A 21341-nucleotide genomic window follows, 5' to 3' on the forward strand; every position below is an offset into this window, starting at 1 on the left:
CCAGCGCTGAAAAGCTGTGCACTTTGATGTGTACAGCGCTGTGGTAGATGCAGCACGTGAATCCTGGATTGTGCGAACTACATCCTGTGGGAGACCCATCCTCTCTAAGCGGGACCGCTCAGCGGCCAGACCCACAGGTGCTGGCCTATTTCTGGGTAACTCCTGATCGCTCCTCCTGCCTGGAGGAGAGCATCCTCCTTCCACGGCAGTTTCCACGGGTGCCCCGACAGTAGACGTTGCAGGACTGGGAACCATGGTGCGTTCACGTGCTCGGGGGCCACCAGGAGGACTTTCAATTCCTCCTCCTGAACTCGGTTCAGGAACCGTAAAATCAGAGGAGGTGGAGGAAACGCGTACAGAAGCGTTTTGGGCCATGGGCTGTGGGCAAACGCATCCACCCCCAGCGGTGGTTCGTCTCGCGGGCTCAGGGAAAACCATAGTTGACACTGAGCGTTCTCTCGTGTCGCAAACAGGTCCACAGTTGCTTTGCCAAATTTCTGCCACGTCTGAGTCATCAGGTCTGGATGGAGAGTCCAGTCTGCGTGACGTGGGCCGCCCCTGGACATCACATCTGCCCCTTTGTTCAGAACACCGGATATGTAAACTGCTCTGATGGAGAGCAGATTTTGGTGAGCCCAACACAGTAGCTTTCGCGCAATGTGTAACATCTGGGCTGAGCGCACACCCCCTGTTGGTTTATATACGCAGCAGTCACCTTGTTGTCTGTGTGAATCAACACATGTTGATTCTGTAACACGGGAGCAAAGTGTTGAATCACATTCAGCACCGTGCAACACTCCAAAACATTTATGTGGGCTGATGTGTGATGGGGCCACAGCGCCCCTACTGCTTGAGATAGGCATGTCCCCCCCCAGCCTGACAGCGACGCGTCGGTGAAGACTGACATGTGTGACGTGGGTCTGCTGATAGGAACTCCCTCCGACAGAAACAGGGTGTTTCCCCAGTGTTGGAGGTCTGCCCTCACGGAGGGAGGAACAGTGATCATCCGTCTCTTTTGTTTTACTGGATCCACGCGCAGACGAGCAAACCATCTCTGGAGGCGTCTCATGTGTAATAAACCCAGCGGAACCACTGTGTGAGCTGATGACATCATTCCTAACAGCTTCATGACGGAGACAGCTGTTACCACTCTGCCAGGTCTTACGTGGCGGAGCTGGTCTTTTAAAGTGTCGATTCTCGTTTGTGATAAATGAGCCTTCACGGTGGTTGAATTTAACTCCACTCCCAGATAAACAATTGTCTGGGCCGGGAAAATCAAGCTTTTCTTCCAATTTATGGCGAAGCCCAAACAGGTGTGATGTCAACACCTGAGCCTGCATCACTCCTTCCGGTCTGGAGCGTGACAGCAGCAGCAGGTCGTCCAGGTAAAACAAGACTCTCATCCCTGCTCTGTGTAACGGATGCAGGGCTGTCTCCACACACTTTGAGAACGTACGAGGCGCGAGGGAATACCCGAACGGCAGCCTGTTGTACTGATACTTCATCCCCTGAAAGGAGAAACGCAGGAATTTTCTGTGTTTTGGGATGATCGGTATGTGAAAATAAGCATCTTTTAGGTCGATGGAAACAAACCAGTCGTTTCTCTGGACGTTGTCCAACAGCTGTCTGGTTGTCAACATGTGAAACGGTCTGTCCATGATCGTCTTGTTGAAAGCTGACAGATCCAAAATCGGTCTCATCCCTCCGATCCGTTTGGGAACCAGGAAGTAACGTAAGTAAAACCCTGTGTTTTCCTCTCCGTTGGGAACTCTGGAGAGTCTTTTATCAGAAGTTCTTGGACTTCTGCATTTAGGGATGAGATTTGGTCTGGTGATGACAGGACCGTCTCTAAAACTCCTCCGAACGGAGGGGGTGGGGTTGCAAATTGCAGCGTGTAACCTTTGCATAACACCCTGTCCATCCATCTGTCCGGCGAGCATGTTTTTAGCCACTCCGCGTAACGTTCGTGGAGTGGACGTGCGTTTAAGTGATGCGTCATGTTTTGAACGGATGTCATCCAATCCGCCGCCTCGACCGCCGTCATGCGTCGCGGGAATGTTTTCCGCATGACCCAAGGCGAGGCTTCCTCGAAAGGGCTCTGAACGCGCCCGTGCGCTGCATTCGGACCGCGGACCAACCTTCATGTCCAGGTGGGCTGGTGTGTGCTGAGGCGAATCGTGTGACAGCTGATGACGCCGTGGGGCCGCGCGTTCGACGTCGCTGTGCGAACGTTGAGAGGCGGAGGGCGTGACTTCATCTACGCCGTGCTGTTGGAGTGAAGGCTGCGAGCCCCGCGGGAGCACACGTTTTCTCTGGAGGGACGCGCGCCGCTCTCGCTGGAGGGACGCGCGCCGCTCTCGCTGGAGGCGAGACTTGTCACCGGGTTCGTTCAGCCGTCTCATACTTGTGCTGCCGTGAGCTGCCGAGCGCTGAGACGCGGTGGGTGACGGCTGCCAGCGTTTGCTTCGGTGAGGCGTGTGTTGCTCTTGCTGAGAGCGAGGACCTCCACCGGACCCGGCCTGAGGTCCCACATTTATACCGATGTGAGCCGGTGAGCGCCGGGCAGCTGTGTGTGCACCATCATCAACGCAGCGCCGTTTGGATGAAGGCTGTTTGCATCGCACAAGTGTGCGTTTGACACCGCTTGGGTGAGGATCGTGCAGCTCGGATTGACAACGAGTTATTTCGCTTACCATCGTGTTGTGTGAGCGTCTCGTCATGTCTTGAAGCGACGGTGAGTTTAAAAAAACCTTTATTTAAGGACACCAGCTCGTTATGTGTGGAGGATGTGTGCGCAGCCGCTGTGAGTTCATCCGAGCTTACAGACTGGCTAGAAACAGACACTTTGATCATTGAAAAATTATTTATTGCAACTTCCGTGTCACTTTTACACACACCCTCCGCAGACCGTCATTTTTTCAATCTTCTCCCCCGTGAGCTCTGCGATTTGTTTGCCCAGAGCACTGTCTGCAGGCGATCTCTGGGGAAACGCTGAACTGCAGGTTGCCGGGATGAAGAGGGCTGGTCTCTGATGGGCGGGGCTGGTGGTGGAGCTGAGCGAGACGACGCAGCCGCGGCCGTGGAACGTCGCTGTTTCTGCCTCTGCTCACGACGGTCTCTCCAGTGGGCCGGGGGGCGGGATGAGCCGCGCGGCTTGATGAGGTGGCACACAGCCTCTGACACCTCCTCCGACTGCTTCGAGTTCGCCAGCATGGCTTTGAAGCTGCTCCCGAACAGCGCGTCCGCCGTGATGGGGCCCTCCATTAGGTCTTTGTGCAGTTTCTCCGGCAGCGAGGGGGAGTGACGAAGCCAGGTGGATCGTTGAATCATCGTCATCCACGCTGCAATCCTGGACAGGCAAACCGTAGAAGAGGCACACATGTTGAGGACGACGTCGGCTGCCTTACAGAGGGAGCTCTTGGTCTCCTCAGACAGATCTGCGGCCTCCAGCCTCTTGGACATGCTATATGCTAGAAGTGCCACGTTGTTGTTAGCTGCGGCTGCCTGAAAAGCACATTGATGGGCTCGATTGGAGAGCGTGGTCACCATCTAGTCGTGTTTCCCAGGAGGGACGGGACGCTGCTCTAACCTGGACAGCTTCGCTCCGAAAGCTTCCGCGAGGCTTGGCTCAAGGGGGGGTACCGAGGGATAGCCCCGCTCGGTGAACCCCTCCACTCTGGTGATGGGAAGCCCCGCTCGGTGAACCCCTCCACTCTGGTGATGGGAGCGAAAGTGGAGACGGGCGCTCTCAACTTACCAGGACCGGCTGCAGCCTCGTTCCAATACGACGTCACCGCTGGAAAACGAGGCCAGATGGGATCAGGACGGCGAGCCGGCGTGGAGCCAAACCTTCCCGCAAGATCATCCGATCTGGGCGGGGGGGGTAAGGGAATGGAAAGTCCCTTCACTTTAGCAGCTTCCCGGATAATGACGGGCAACTCCGAGAGGAGTGCGCTGACGGCAGGGAGCGATGTGGCCGTTGAGGCGGGAAACCCCAGAGGGGTCGAGCATCCGCTCGGCCTCCCTCGTTCCAACACTGCGCTCCCCGGGAGGGAGCGAGCATCGGGGCTGCTGCCAACGTCACCAGTCCCAGAGGAATCATCCGATTCGCTCCGAGAGCCGGTGTCGAAGAAATCCATGGCGTCGTCCAGCGAACAGTCTCCCGCCACGGACAGGCAGTCCTCGATGGTAGCCTTAAACAAGGCTGCTCTCCTCTGCCTTTCCTCCGGTGGAAGATCGTCACAGAGGCGGCAGGAGGAAGCGTGGGCGACGTGGCGGGGACCCAGGCATCCCTCGTAGGTGTCGTGCCGGTCAAAGCTGAGCAAGTAACCGGTCTTGCAGGAAGGACACAAGCGGATGGTGTTGGAGCTGGACATCTTGCTGAAGGTCAGTGTTATTAGCTTGCTGAAGAAAAATGGGAGCCGATTACCCGCTCTTAATGTAACTTATACGGATCGGGTGGGGCCCACACAGCAGGTGGGCGTGGACTAATTTTTTCAGTGTGATACTTCGCATAACGGGATAAATCCACTAAGCGACAGCCTTAAAGGGCGAAGCCTATACGACATAGAACTTAGTATTTTGGTGATCCTGGTAAGTGGAGGGAGCAATTTCATCCACCACCAGGAGCAATGATGGAGCCAGGGGGTGGCCAGTGGTGGCTACATGCCCCTTTTGCACTGCTCCCAATAAGCCCCAATTCTGGGCAGCCCACCACAGAAAGAACCCTTTTGCACCAGTACTTTTAGCTAGTATTTTTAGTAGGGATGCACCGATCCACTTTTTTTACTTCTGATCCGATCCCGATACCCAAGTCTGAATATCGGCCGATACCGATCCAGTTCCAATATCATCATCATCATTGATTTTATATGAGGCTGTAATAATCTCCTCTCAAGTACAATTTGTACAAATATATGCATGCATGTCCAAAAAGGCAACTTGAGGTAAGTTTTATTAATGTTGGATAAGTTTTAAAGTTAGAATTAAATTCTGCTAACACAAAACATGTTTCTATTTATTCCTAGCTTTTATTTACTTATTTATTTATTTATTTATTTAATTTATTCATTTCACTGCATTAAAACCATAACAACTCAAAAATAATAATAAAAAAAAATGTATACAGTCAAAATAAAATGAAAGGCAGCAGAAGAAGAATTAATCTTATAATATCTGCCCCTTTTTTACCCTTACTGTCTTGTTACCAAACAAAAACAAAAAGCAAGATGTGCAACAACTTCAGTGATTTAAAAACAACATCAACTAAAGAACAACATCATCAACTCAAACAATAACTTTAGTGGATTCAATTTGGAGTTTTTTGTATTCTGTCAAATAACTCTCCTTTAACATTCTCTTAAATATATGTTGAGATCTGGCACTTTTAAATGTATCCTCCAGACCATTCCATAATCCTATCCCCTGGATTACAGAGGATCGTTCTTTTAAACTAGTGCTAAAATAAGGCTTCACAAACATTTCTATCCCTTTAAGAAAATAAACACTCTCCCTTTTAATAAAATGTACTTGAATATTGACGGGCAATATGATTTTATGAGCCCTATACATAATCTGCAAAATGCTGTAATTGACCAAATCATAGAATTTCAATATCTGCAGTTGACAAAACAATACATTTGATGGATGTCTTAATTTTTGTCTGGTGATAATTTGTACTGCTCTTTTCTGTAAAACAAAAAGTGGGTTTGTAATTGTTTTACATGCTTTACCCCAGACTTCGATACAGTAATTTAAATGAGGAACAATTAGTGCATTATACAACATAAATAGTGCTTTTTCATTAAATAACTCCTTTACTTTGTACAGAATTGCTATCGATTTTGCTACTTTTGTTCTTAAGTTATTTATATGAGATTTCCATGTCAATTTTTCATCAATAATAACACCCAAGAACTTCACCTCATTAACTCTAAGAATATTAATTCCTTCTACCATAAATGGAGCATCAACTTTTCTTTTACTATTACTGAATATCATATAATATGTTTTATCTAGATTTAATGATAATTTATTACGATGAAACCAATTTTGAATTTTCACAAATTCTATTTGTGTCATTTTCAGCGTTTGTTCTATATCTTTACCCTGACAAAAAAAAGTTGTATCATCTGCAAATAAAATACATCTAAAAAGACCTGATACATTTACTAAGTCGTTTACATATAAATTAAATAACTTAGGTCCAAGTACTGAACCCTGGGGCACTCCACACGTGATATTACAAAACTCAGATCTTCTGTCATGTAGTTGAACAAACTGTTTCCTTCCTTCTAAATAACTATTTACCCATTTTAATGCTGGCCCTCTAATACCATATTTATACAACTTCTCAAGAAGAATTCCGTGGTCTATAGTATCGAAGGCCTTCCTTAAATCAACATAAATACTAATACAACACTTTTTTTGGTCAATAGCAGTTGTTATTTGTTCCATAAATTCAATGAGTGCCATTGATGTAGAATTGTTTTGTCTAAATCCATATTGACTATTACTTAGTATATTCTGTTTATCAACAAATCGATCCAATCTGATAACAAATAGCTTCTCCAAAATCTTCGAAAATTGTGGCAATAATGATATCGGTCTATAATTATTAAACACATGTTTCTCCCCATTTTTAAAAAGTGGAATTACTTTGGCTATTTTCATATTGTTTGGAAATATTCCTGTTGATAATGACAGATTAAATATATATACAAACAGCTCAATAACATAATTAATTATTTTTTTTACAATCATCATATCCATGTCTATACAATCTTTTGATCTTTTGTCTGCCATATTTTTTACAATATTCAGTATTTCTTCTTTGTTGTTTCCTTCAAGAAAGATACTGTTGGTACAACCTGTAACTGTAGAACTCACATTTGTATCCACTTTTGGTATTTTGTTTGCAAGACTTGGGCCAACATTTACGAAATAATGATTAAAATTTACAATTTCATATTGATCATGGATCTCATTACCATCCTTTACAAAGTATTGTGGAACACTTGGTTTAGTTTCATGATTTTTCAGAACACTATTCATTATTCGCCATGTTGCCCTCATATTACCATTACTTTTGTCTAATAAATTACTATACTATTCCTTCTTTTGTTTTCTTATTATCCATACCAACTTATTTTTATACTTCTTGTATCTTTCTTCTGCTTCTTTTGTTTTTAGTTTTAGGAAGCATGCATACAGGTGTTTCTTTTTTTTACAAGCGTTTTTTAACCCTTTAGTCATCCATGGTTTATCAACAACATTACGCTTTGTATCATTTTTTTGCACACAATTTTTTTTCATACAGTGTTCCTAAAATATTAATGAATACATCATATGCTTTGTTTACATCATCAACATATACATCCATCCAATTTTGTTTCCGTAAATCGTCTATTAAATTATCACAAGCTTTTTTTGATGCGTTTATTATTTTTCTCTTATTTGGTTCTCTTTTAATATTGCATTGATGATTTTTATAAAGTGTAAAGACTGGTAAGTGATCACTTATATCAGTGATCAAAATACCACCCGTTATTTCTGTATTTGTTATATTTGTAAAAATGTTATCAACTATTGTGGCACTGTGAGTTGTAATTCTTGTAGGTTTTGATATTAATGGATAAAGATTTAAACTATTCATTGAGTTAATAAATGTAATATTGTTATGCGAGTCTATATTATTTCCTAAGTCAACATTAAAGTCACCACACAAAAAAACAGATTTATTTGAACTCCCTTCCAACAGCTCCACGATTTGATCATTGAATAGCTCTATATTTGACTCAGGTGATTGATATGCACAGCTTATAATTATATTTTTAGAATTTTTATTTATTATTTCAATTGTAATTATTTCCATAAGATTTTCAATTGTTACTGACATTGTCATTTTTTTTTGCATTTTATTTCCTTATTTATAAATATAGCTACTCCACCACCTCGTTTATTTTTTCTGTTCATATAATAAAGTTCATACCCTTCAATGTTGGCATTATTTATACTTTCATCATTTAGCCATGTTTCTGAGACTGCTATTATACTAAAAGTGCCGTTTAACTGTTTTAAGTAATCTGTTATTTTTGATAAATTTGCATTTAAGCACTTTGGTAACAGTTTCTGTTTTAAATGTGCTCTATAAATAAATCTGACTTGACTTGACTTGACTTAAACTTCTGCTATTAATATGAATAATGGAGAGGTCATATTTTGTCTTTATAATATTATTCAATTTCTCTTCATTATAATATTTACAATCTTTAATTACAGGAAAAAATTTGAATAAAGCTGATCATCTATCTCATATATTTTAAGTTCGGAGTCTTCATATGTATTCATGTCTTAATGTCTGTATTCGTCTTCATCTATATTAATTTTAACTTCTTATTTACCAAATTGTTGTAATTTGTCTTAAATTCATCTAAATCCTTCCAGATCCTTCACTTCCTTTATCATTTTAGCCTGTGACCCTTCATTTGCTCTAATCCAGATATTTCCATTTTTTGTCCAAGTTGCTACAATTTTTTTCTGTTTCCTTAACTGGCTGAGGTCGAGTCGCCTCTTTCGGATTCAGCGAGAGTAGCGCCCCACTGAAGCCACGGAGCTCGAATGTCCAACGTAAAACTAACTTTACCGTGGTTTAATGCGGCGCTATGGCTCCGCAGACATTGCACGTTGCTGTCTTGTTTTGTAGTGTTTAGTGTAAAACACTTCCACACAGCGGACATGTTTCGATGAAAAGTTTGTTAGCTGTTAGCCACAGTGCTGCTAACTCAGTCCTCACGTTGTAGCTGGCTGCAAACTATGAAATGAATTTCCTGAATGCGAGGCGGGTCTTATTACTCTGGGTTCATGAGACACGCCACCGTTCATGAAATCCATTCCGTAGTTTGAAGCCAATGTGCAGCGCAACCACAGACATGCATCATGGATCGGAAATATCGGCACGTGGATCGGAAAAATCCGATATGTAAATTATACTGGTATCGGAGGCCGATACCGATACTGGAACCTAATTTTTAGCTGATTTGAGGCTGATTCAGGACCTCTTTCGTCCCCGCTTCTCTGGTGGGACCGAGCGAGCTCAGTCGAGCTGAGTCCAGACCGAAACATGAATGCAGGACTCTGACTGGTCAGGGGGATGAGTCACTGGATCTCAGAAACTTTTCACAGAGCCGCCATTTGCAATTTCTCTGGATGCGGAGCAGCGGCTGGATCTATTTTTAAGATTTTAAAAACAATGACAACGCCGTGTTTAATTCTGAAGTCCAGACGTTTTCTGTGTTTGGTGACCGACGATAAAATTTGAGCGAGTGGTATCACCGGAGGATTATACAAGCTGCCGAGCCGTTGAAGCCCGCGAGGCCGGATCCCGAGCCCCGGCCTCGCCTGCTCACAAAGGCCTAATTCCGAGCCCTGGCAGGCGGGAGGACCAGGATGGAGGGACGGAGGGTGGAAATGTTTTTTTTTTCCAATGTTTTATGTATAAAAAATACGTGGGTTTTTTTATCAGTGAAGATTAAAAATAAATAAACGGTGCTGGCTTCATCGTGAAATCCTGTTTTCACTTTGACTTTATTAAATAATCTGTTAAAGTTAACTCAGCTGAAAAATCATAAAAAGACAAAATTATTGGATCTCAGGAATATTCCCCTCAAACATGTTTAAAGAAGAGACACAGCATTTAGTTCAACATTATTCTAACCCACAGATGTACAAATCACAAAACAAGCACTACACTTTAAATTAAAGCTTTAAATCAAAGCTAAACTTTAATTCAAAGCTAAAAATAATCTGTATACAAGAAAAAACAATCTGTACACAAGAAACAAAAGTACAATGAGTGCAAATACATCAAATGATGAAGAAAAACATATAATTTTAAATATAAATATCCTGATGCATGCTCAATAATCCAAGTAGAAAAATCTAAGAAAGTTAAGTCTGGTCCTCTGGACATTCAAAAAACAAAACAAACAAACAAAAATGTAGAAACGTTGCTTCTTTCATTCGAAAAACTTCTTCAGTCTGAGGTGCTGTATTCAGCTCAGTCTTATATAAATAGCTATGAGCAGAATACAGCACCTCAGACTGAAGAAGTCTTTCGGATGAAAGAAGAAACGTTTCTACATTTTTTTTTTTTTTGTTTTGTTTTTTGAATGTCCAGAGGACCAGACTTAACTTTTTTAGATTTAAATATAAATGTTTTTGTAGAACCTGGTCCATCAGATTTAATTCAATTCAGTTTATTTATACAGCGCCAAGTCACAACAGAAGTTGTCTCAGGGCACTGAACAGAAATATTCATATATAAAATAAGTTAACAGAAACATTTATATATAAAAATAATAATTTAATAATATTTATCTGAGGAGCAGACTGCTTTGAGTAACTCATCACATAACTCTCATTAGCAGGACTTGGATTCTGGACATGCCTCCAGAATCAGTCCTAAAGAGCAGGTGCAAATCCAGGCTGAGCTGAGCCAGGCTGAGTAGGGTGTGCAGGGCTGAGCAGAGTTGGGGCCTATTCAGAGCAGTGCAAAAGGGGCAATAGATTAAACTTCAGCCACCTCACCAGGCACACCAATCTTTTGAGGAAACCATACTTTTAAGCAATATAAAAAAACAGATTCCTCAAATGATAAGGCTGGCCGGTTTACATAAATAATTGGTGGTGGCCATCTTGGATTTTCCACAGTGACCTTTCTAGATGCAGCCACACAACAAAATGGAAATCAGCACCTCTCTTATTTAAACAAACAAAAAAAAATTTAGCTCACAAGATGGATGTTGGAACAGTTCTCTCTTGGCTCTGTAACGGGGGATGTCACTGCCCAATCTGTTCTGGAAGCACGATCCATACCGCAGCTCATTTGCACATACGCTAAAAGGAATAGTTCCAGGTTGCACGGATCACTGTTGAAAGTTTTTTTTCATTAATTCAACCTTTATTTATACAGGTAAATCCCACTGAGCCTCGGGGACTCATTTAAAAGAGAGACATGAATATGCTAGATTTAGGAAAATGTGCTGGAAATAATTACTTCCAGCCTTAATTATAAAGGTGTGCTAAATTATATCCTGTAAACTGATTTAATACAACACATAATTGATATGATTAAAATATATTGAAACATACCATATATATTAATATTAACTAAAAATCTCTCTATAAATTGATTATTTTTCCTAGACAATGTTATAATTCTGTTTTGTCTTGTGCTCTATCTCCGCCGATTTTCATGTTGCTAATTTACGACACTCGTGTTTCCGTTAAAATCACTGACATATGGGGGTTCCGGGCTGATGGTGTGCTGAACGGACGCATCACTCAGAGCTCTTAAATGAGTCCCGATGTTAAAAGAGATTTAAAGTAAACTCCACAAGAAATACAGCTGCTTGACTTCAGTTACAAAGATGAGCCAACGAAAAGACCCACAAACTTCTAAAAAAGGGCTTTTTAAATCTACTCCGAGTCGTCAGTCGGAAGGCTCGGAGCACAGCTACGCAGAGCCAATGGAGGCGGCTAATGCTAATAGCAAACGAGACAGAGGAGCCACCACACCAACAAATACACCTGATAAGAAACAAGCGGAAAAGAAAATGAAAGGTACCGGTGATGAGGAGGAGGTCTCGGAGAAGGCAGTCGGGACCATCCTTTGTGCATTAGAGGCTTTGGGAACACGTTTTGAAACTTTGGAAACGCGTGTTGAAACTTTAGGAGCTCGTGTTGATGACCGCCTGGAGGGCATTTGCGGCCAGCTACAACAGCACAGCTCCATGCTAGCATCAATAGCTAAAACGGTGCAACTGAACTCTGAGGATATTCAAGAGTGTAAAAACAAAGTTAAAAGCTTGGAGACGCAAGTCGAGCTTCTTCAAAAGGAAAAGGAGGAAATGAAGGAACGTTTGGCGGGTCAAGAAAGATATAAAAGAAGATGGTGCCTACGGATTAAAGGAAAAAAGGAAAAAGTTAATGAAAACATCAGAGCTGAAGTTGTGGAGTTGCTGAGCAGAATTCTCTCTGATCTGGCTGGAAAGATGGAGGATGCTGTTGACATCGTTCACAGAGTGGGAAGATCAATGGAAGGTCGACACAGACAAATTATAATCCTCTTCTCCAAGAGAAGAGTCAGAGATGAGGTGTGGAAGAAAACAAAGTCATCACAGATCTGCAGAGATGAAGGTCTGAAGTTTGCAGAGGACCTGAGCCAGGAGGACTTGAAGTCAAGACAAGCGCTGTGGCCGAGAATTGAGCAGGCAAGAAAGGAGGGTAGGGCTGCAGGATTCAGAGGAGCCTTCGCCTACATCGAAGGGAAGAGAGTTTTTTAGCTGAAGTTCGAGCACTGTTTAGATGTTTAGATGAAACTTGAAGCTTTTCTGTTACAATGGAGATTGTTTTGTTCTTCAAGGGTCTATTAAGGGGACTCTACTCTCAGGGTTTTTTACTCTACCTCCTATAACCTAAGTTTTTTATTGTTTATTTGTTTTCTATTGTTATTGTTCTTAATGTGTCCAGTATTCAATTTAAAGACTGAGATTCTATTTTCTTCTTTTAATGCAAGAGGGCTCAAAGACTCTATTAAGCGTAAGGCTGTTTGTTTATTTTGCAAAGGTCAAAAGGCTAACTGTTTTTTTTCTTTAAGAGACACACTCGGAGTTCACTGATGTGAACTTTTGGACTCAACAATGGGGTGATAAGATCATTTTTAGTCATGGCACAAATCGTTCTGCAGGAGTAGCTATTTGTTTCTATAGATGTCCAGGAAAGGTCATTTTTCAGGAAGTAGACGATGCTGGACACTGGGCAGCATGTGTTTTAGATATTGACAGCAATTTGTTCATCATTGTTAATGTTTATGGATACAACAACGACCAAAAAAACTAACAGTTATTACATCAAGTCACAACAATTATAAAAAAAATGCAGCTGAATTATCCCACTGACCAAGTTGTTGTTGGGGGTGATTTTAATTTAACTCCAGATGAATGGATGGACAGATGCCCTTCCAAACAATCTCAGGTGACATTAAACCCAATCATGGGTGACTTTATGAATACCAATAAACTTGTTGATGTTTGGAGAAACATAAACTCTAACATTAGACAGTATACTTGGTTTAAACCTAACGGACAATCAAGATCAAGAATTGATTATTGGTTAATTACAGATTCTATACTTGAACATGTCACAGAAGCCAAGATCTCTTGTAGCCCTTTAAGTGATCACTGCACCATAAACCTGTGAATATCCAAAAATGATACAAAAAATAATTTCAAAGGTTACTGGAAATTCAATGCTAACTTATTAAAGAATGACGAATATTGTAAAAGTATTAGTAAAATAATTCAAGATGTAAAAAAATGACAAAAGTTTAGTGACAGCAATACAAAAATGGGAATTCTTCAAATTTACTGTTAGAAAATTTTCCATTTCCTTCAGGAAAAAATTACAAAAAGAGAGACAAATGGAAGAAACTAAACTAACCAAGGAACTAATCTTATATTATCATAAATCTGACTGGAGTGAGGAAGACAAAATTAATATGAATAATTTACAATGTAAACTGGATGAATATTACCAAAATAAAGTCCGTGGAGCATACATACGGTCAAGAGCCAGGTGGCTGGAAGAGGGTGAGAAAAATACTTCATATTTTTGTAATTTGGAAAAACAAAGACAGATGAAAAATACAATTAACAGTCTCATAATTAATGGTGAGGAAGTTACAGAAACAAAATAAATATCCAGAGAAGTTAAGGACTTTTACAGTAATCTGTTCACATCCTCATATTCAAAACAAGACTCAGAATCCTTTTTTATAAAAATTAAAAATGTGATCCCTAACAATGATGAGACATTTAGGTCCATTTGTGAAGAGGATTTTCAAATAGAAGAATTTGACTGTGTTATTAAAAAAGTAGCATCAGATAAAGCTCCTGGATCAGATGGTATTACAGCAAATTTTTACAAATTCTTCTGGAAGGACATAAAAATACTGTTGTTTGATGCAGTTATGGAGTGTATTCATAAAAAAGAATTGATGACAACAATGAAACAGGGTGTCATCATACTGATACCCAAACCAGGAAAAGATAAAACAAACTTGAATAATTTCAGACCCATCACACTTCTCAACACAGATTATAAAATATTTACTACAGTTCTTGCAGCTCGGTTAAAAGAAGGTTTATCTGATATAATTAGCTCGACTCAGTCTGGTTTTCTCAAAGGTAGATCAATTAATAACAATATTCGTCTGGTTCTAGATTTAATTGAATATGCCCACTTAATCCCTGATGACAGGACAATTTTATTTCTGGATTTTCAGAAAGCTTTTGATTCGGTGGAGCATCCTTTCATTTTTGAAACATTCAAACATTTTGGCTTTGGTGAGAAGTTTTTAAACATAATCAAAATGCTGCATACAGATGTTAACAGCTGTGTTTCCTTAGCAGAAGGAACAAGTCCCAGATTTACAATAAAAAGAGGGATTAGACAAGGATGCAGTGTTTCACCTCTCCTGTTCATCACCGTTACTGAGCTCTTGGCTATCTCTATGAGAAACTCCAGACTTCATGGTTTACAAATTATGAATCAGAATATTATTATAAGTCAGCTAGCAGACGATACAACTCTGTTTCTAAAAAATAAAGATCAGATTCCACTGGCGATCCAAACAGTAGAAGCATTCTCTAAAGCATCAGGATTAAAGTTAAATTTGGAAAAGTGTGATTTAATGAGTATTCATGATTGTTCCCAATCATCTTATTACAATATACCGGTCAAACTGGAGGTTCGATATCTGGGCATTTGGGTCACAAAAACTGCAAGCAATTGTGCCAAACTGAATGTTGACAATAATATTACTAAATGCAAATTGATATTAAATAACTGGTTGCAGAGAGACTTAACTCTTTCTGGTAGGACATTACTAACCAAAATGGAGACTCTATCAAGACTGGTTTACCCTGCATCCTCCATAGCCATACCTCCAAAGATTATTAAGGAAAATAATAAATTAAACTTTAACTTTATTTGGAGAAATAAACATCATTATATCAAAAAAGGAGATAGTTAAAAATGATGAAGATGGTGGGATTAAAGCAATAGATTTTGAAATAATGAATGGCGTATTAAAACTTAAATGGCTTCAATCTTTTCTTAAAAATGGTCATGAGCTTTGGTTTGCTGTCCCCACTTTGGTTTTTAGTAAAGTTGGAGGTATTGACTTCCTGTTAAGATGTGACTTTGACATTCCTAAATTACCTGTTAAATTATCTGCTTTTCACCAACAGGTGTTATTGAACTGGAAACTAGCATACAAACATAACTTCAGTCCTCATAATGTCCCTTTTTGGAACAACAGAGTCGTTTTACATAGAAGGAAGTCTGTGTTCATGGAAACATGGATGGAGAAACAAATATGGTCACTCACTCATCTCATGGATGAAAAGGGAAATTTATATGACTATGAAGAATTCACAAAAAAATATAATCTAATCTGTACCAAAAAAAGACTAGGATAAAGTAACAAAAAATATACCAATTGCATTTGTTCAGTTAATAAAGAACAATTATGAAACTAAACCAACAATTAGTTTACCGAGCATCAATCTCAATGGACTAAATTTAACACACAATAAATGCAACAACAAATTTTTAAGACAACATTTAATAAAAACAATATATTCTGGTCAGGTAAGAAGAAAGTTTCACGATTTCTATGATAAGAAGGAAAGAATAAAAATAATGACAACATATCTGGGTTTCCCTCTTCCACCTAAATATAAAGAATTACATTTCAAAACTCTAAATAATATTTATCCTTCTAACGAGTTTATCAGAAACAGATTTAAATTTGAATGTGATAACTGTTATATATGTAACGAACCTGAAACAACAGAACATTTATTTTATTTCTGTCATTCTGTGAACACATTATGGAAATCACTTCACGATCTCCTGACCATCAAATCTATGAACATAGACTCCTTCTCAGTTCAGAATATATTATATGGATATGTATCTGAAAATAAAAAAGATGAATACTTTGTCAATAACATTATCATAATATTAAAATTCTATATACATAAATGCAGATATGGCAAGTCTAAACCATTATGGTCTGTATTCAAACAAGAACTCCAGTTGTTAAAACTTTCATTAGACAGTGCTAAAAAACCACAAGCAAAAAAGCTCTCTGATCACCTCGCTCAGATAATATAGCCCTCTGACAAATTTTAGTAATTATGTAGATTCTTAGATAAATAGTTAGTTGTTTAATTTACTGTACTATATTATTTGCAAACTCTCAAATAGTATTATTACCTAATTTTTAAGTTTATGATGGTTGATATGATAATTCGTTTTAGAATATGTTGACCTTAGGAGGTATGATTGTAGATATTTGTATATGTTTATATGTATCATTGTAATTTGAGATTGTCATTTGTTGTTCTATTTGTGTTCTTTTGTTCTGTACGTTCAGTAGTTCAATAAAGTAAAAAAAAAAAATCACTGACATATTTAGTCATGGTTAAAATGATATGCAGCTTCACCACTGAGTGGCGCTGTTTCACCATGGAAATAATTATTTCTGTATCTTGCAGGGTTTTCTCATTCAGCCCAGGCTGGGGGTCAAGTCTAATGTGTCACATATCATCTTAACCAATGATTGTAATGGAAATACGAGTGGCGTAAATAGCTACATAAAGATCAGTGGAGATAGAGCACGTAAATTTCTAAGTAAATTAAGACATTTTGTTTTCATAAACAACAGCGAGCCGTGCAACCCGGATGTTTTACTTATAGCACAAGCACAAAATGAGCCGACACTACGGATCATGCTTCCGTAACAGATCTGGCAGTGACGGGGGACAATAATCAGCCTTCCCCTGAAGGAATGCGCATCACTCGCCACCTTGTGTACGAAAGCTGGAAACAAAGATCTCACTCGACCTGTTAGCACTCAGACACTGTGTTGGTAATGACTCTCAGCTACAACTCAGGAGATCGGGCTTTTTCAGGTCAGCGGCTTGAACTCACCCTGATTTTGTCATTGATCATTCTGTCCTCCATGTCCTCGTCGAACTCTTTCTGGGGGTAAACATCGATTCCGTTGGCTCGCAGTTCTTCCCTGATCTGCACACAGCCGGGCACAACAACACAAGAACACAGAGTCAAACGTACACCCAGACTCCATAAAAACATGCGTATAACATAGTAAGCAAACCTAACGTGAATATTTTAAAATCAAGTTCAACTTTCGTATTACTAACTGTGGTTCTGAAGAGAACAAAAAATACTGAAGGTAAAGGATTGTTGTAACAAACTGTTTATTAGTTTTAAAAGTGATGTTTGCACAGTTTGTTTTGTCTTCCTTGGAAACTTTTTTGATTATTTATTTAAACTCATTCTCATTTAGAATGGGTTTAATGTTGTTAATGAGGGTTTTCATTGTGGTTCTTGGTGTGGGGTGCAGGATTGTGACATTTATCAGGGACCATTCCCGTTTTTAAAAAGTCCAATATTGTTGCAGTAGTTTCTTCCGAGGAGGGCACAGCATCACGTGTTAGAGAACTACTGCGCTTCATTCTTAGGGAATCTTTGGTCAAAGTTTACGGATGTTTTTAACTACTATGGCTGAGAATGTTAACTCTGCCCATGAACCATATGTTTGGGTTAGCACAGAGCTGAGTGATGCTGCAGCTTGCAGCTGTCGCTTCAAGGATGCCTCCGAGTCTGTGAGATTGGCTGTACCGAAAAGCATAAAAACTATCTGCACACTACTAGTGGCAGATTCTCATGACGGGTCTTCATGTGTACTTCCTACATATCTGTGTAACCTGTCCTGAAAATCTGTCCTTGCAGGTAAAATATCAGCTAAAAATCTTCTCCTGCCATTGAGTGTGTCTCCTTTTGAGTAAGTGAGATAAAACGAGATTACTTTTTTCCAACATTTAGAGTTCAAACTCAGTAAAACTGAGAATTATATATGTGTGTATATATATATATATATATATATATATACATACACACATATACACACACACCTTTTTTTTTTACCAGAAGAAATGTTTGTGAGCCAGTTCTTATTTACAAACATGAGCTGGTCAAGAAATTCCTGCAAGAAATGGGTCCATCGGTACAATACATCAATATATTGTAAAGAATTATGCATAGAAAAAAAATAAACATAAGGATAAAAATGTAGGCAGCACGGTGGCACAACTGGTAGAGCTGCTGCCTCTCAGCGAGCAGGTAACCCTGGTTCAAATCCGGTCAGGGGCCTTTCTGGGTGGAGTTTCCATGTTCTCTCTGTGTATGCGTGGGTTTTCTCCCACAGACCAAAAACATACATGTTAGGCTGATTGGTAACTCTAAATTGTCTCTAGGTGTGAGTGAGAGAGTGAATGGTTTCGTCTCGTTTGTCTCTATGTGTCCCTGTGATGGACTTGAGACCTGTCCAGGGTGTCCCCCGCCTCTCGCACAGTGACTGCTGAATATGGGCACCAGTGACTCCCACAACCCAAAAAGGAAGAAGTGGGTAAAAGATGATGGATGGATAAAAATGTACATGTGTGCTCAAGACGTATGGATGAAAAAGAAAAAAAAAGAAAAAAATTGTCAAATAATAAATAAACGTGCTGAAGTGCATCCAAGAACAATCAGAAAGGACAGAATTATAATCTGTTGGAGTTTTTGTTTAAAACTAGTGAGACATAAAAGTTTTAAAGTGTTTTGTGAAGCGTTCCGGAAGTCTGCTACAGCAAAGTGAAACATGTTCTGGTCAACAATAAAAAAAAAGGTGCTTTAACTTCTGATTTGCAGAATTAAGAGCTCAGGATGTACTGCCTTCTGATTTCATGAAGGGTTGGAGAAAGACTCATTTTAGAGCACTTAAAGCTCGTAGTGAATAATTTTCAAGTCATACTGTGCATGAGTGGCCAACCAAAAGTATCCAGCTCCAGCAGCTTCTCTTCTCTGTCGGGGACAGGACCGACTGCTGTTACAGACATCAGAGGAAACACACTGCAGCCAAAACACTCATGCTGCTGCTTCCATCTCGCTAAATAAAAAAAGATCCGAGCGGCTGCCTCCTGTAGATTTCAAATGATTTCATAGAAACGATCAAAGGAAGAGATGAAAGTTATGAGTCAGGTGAAACTATCATTTATGAGTGAAAACCAACATCTGCTCTCCTGTCACTCCTCTGTGAAGCGATCAGCTCCAACATGTAAAACACATCTATGCAGCGCTGCACGTTTAAATTAAATTATTATTTAAATTGCATATAACTCACCTCCTGTCAAGCCACAGCTTTATACATCTTATATTGAGGAAGGATGATCCTGTAGCTGTTTTGGGAAAATGCTGTGTGTGAACTCATGCATCATTTCAGATTCACACTTAGTAAGAGTTGCAGATGATCCACATCAAGCTGCAGCTGGATGTCTGTGAGACTGGCTGAGTTAAAGATGGCCGAATCAGGCCAGCTTCAAATGTTAATCAGTTCTACATGATAATCCAAAACTGACTGAGTTTCAGTAAAACTCGTCCAGTGGTTCGTGGGATATCTTGGCGACAGATATAAGAACAGTGCAGCACGTCCATGAATCCCTTCTTACCGTCTGTTTAAAGCTGTCCCTCTCCTCCAGGGTGAGCGTGTCAGCTTTGGCGATGACGGGGACGATGTTCACCACTTTGCTGAGACGACTCATGAACTCAACATCCAGAGGCCTGAGACTGCAGGGTGACACACAGCATTTGAGGAACTGTGAAACATGTTCTGCTTCATGTAATGAAACAGAATGGCCACTAGAGGGCAGTGCCTGCATTCACTCAAAACATTGTTTCATTCTTCTGGGTGTTTCAATAAACTTCTTTTTAACTCTGTTCTGTTTCCATGGAAGTTTTGTGTCTTGTCTCAGCTGATCCTGCACACAGATTCCCATCATGTAGTCTGCTCTGCCCTCCAATTAGCCTCAGCTGAGTCTGGCCAGCCGGCTTCATTCAAACTCCCAGGAAGGCCCGCCTTGTTCTAGTGTTGTAGTACTCGAGACCGGTCTTGGTCTCGAGACCGGTCTCGAGACCACTTTTTGACGGTCTCGGTCTCGTCTCGGTCTCGACCGCATTTGGTCTCGGTCTTGTCACGGTCTCGGACATTGAGGTCTCGGGATTTTTTTTCAAGACCAGTCAAGACCACAACTGTGAAAATATCACTAAATTGCCAGAATATTGTCCAGTTTATTTGTTAACATCTTTGCTTTTACTGGATGCAAAACATACCGATTCAAATTCAAGCGATAACGTGACTCATAGCAGCTAGCTACATGTTTTTGTTACCACTCCAGTGTTGCCAGATTGGGTGGTTTACTGCCAATTGGCCAGTTTTCGTTCTGATTTTGCTGGGAACTCTGGGAAGATTTTTGTTGGACTGTTCCGTTTTGCCACATATTGTTAAATTACCTTGGCTTGTACTGATGTGGGTTTGTGTTCAAAAAGTAAATATACTGTAACAAATATAGATTGTGCAGGTTTTTGTGTGATGTTGCGGTTTTTAACCGATTTTTTGCTGGAAAATCTCGACTCTATCTGGCAACACCGAGCCCACCTCCTTTCACTCGCAAGCGTCAGGGAAGAAAAGTTAGACTTGTTTGTGTTTAGAACAAGAGAAGATGTCTTCTAAATCTGCTGTTATAAAGTTTGGCTATTTGAGTCACAAAGAGTATGTTTGCATAACAACTCTGAAAAAAAGCACACGGCGCAATGCAAGTTCTGCAGCGCTTCACTTTCGGAGACTGTCGGGACTACATCCAACTTTTATCGACACCTGGAAAGGAAGCACAAAGAAAGGTAAGCGCCGCAGCTTTGTGTAAGTGATGCTAGTAAAGCTAGCTAGTTAACGTTATCAATCTGCCTCTCTTCCAAGAACAATACAAACAGAACGTTTTATCAAGTATGGTTTATTTGTCATATGCAAAATCAACACAAGGTCGACAACAATGCAGTGAATTGCTTAGGACGAGAAAAACAGTCTTGACTCGCCAAAAACAAACAAAAAAATAACAACAACAAATACCAAAGCATGCATCACAAATACTAAAATAAGGGACAAAAAGTTGAAAAAGTAATTCATCGACATTAAATCTAAATACATCTAAATTAATTAATGTGTGTCAGACTCAGACCCGCTTTGTTTAGCCCTTAAATGAGTTTTACTTTATAACACTGATATAATTAACATATTAAGGGAAGTAAGCAAATTCACTGTTTACATACAGTTAAATCAGGTCCTCTGAGTGTGTGTTAAAAGAAAAAAAGTA

General features: G+C 40.3%; 1 protein-coding gene across 1 annotated transcript in view; it reads right to left on the reverse strand.

Moving 5' to 3' along the window:
• Positions 1-21341, reverse strand: part of LOC119422585 (septin-9) — a gene marked incomplete in the record, with an annotated part of 51551 nt that overhangs the window by 11771 nt on the left and 18439 nt on the right. The window contains 2 exon segments of the mRNA XM_037689966.1: positions 17062-17157; positions 19644-19761. Of these exon segments, the coding sequence (XP_037545894.1) occupies positions 17062-17157; positions 19644-19761 (214 nt within the window).

This window comes from Nematolebias whitei, chromosome 16, assembly GCF_014905685.2.
Source record: "Nematolebias whitei isolate Nwh7 chromosome 16, NemWhi1, whole genome shotgun sequence".
Taxonomy (NCBI): Eukaryota; Metazoa; Chordata; class Actinopteri; order Cyprinodontiformes; family Rivulidae; genus Nematolebias; species Nematolebias whitei.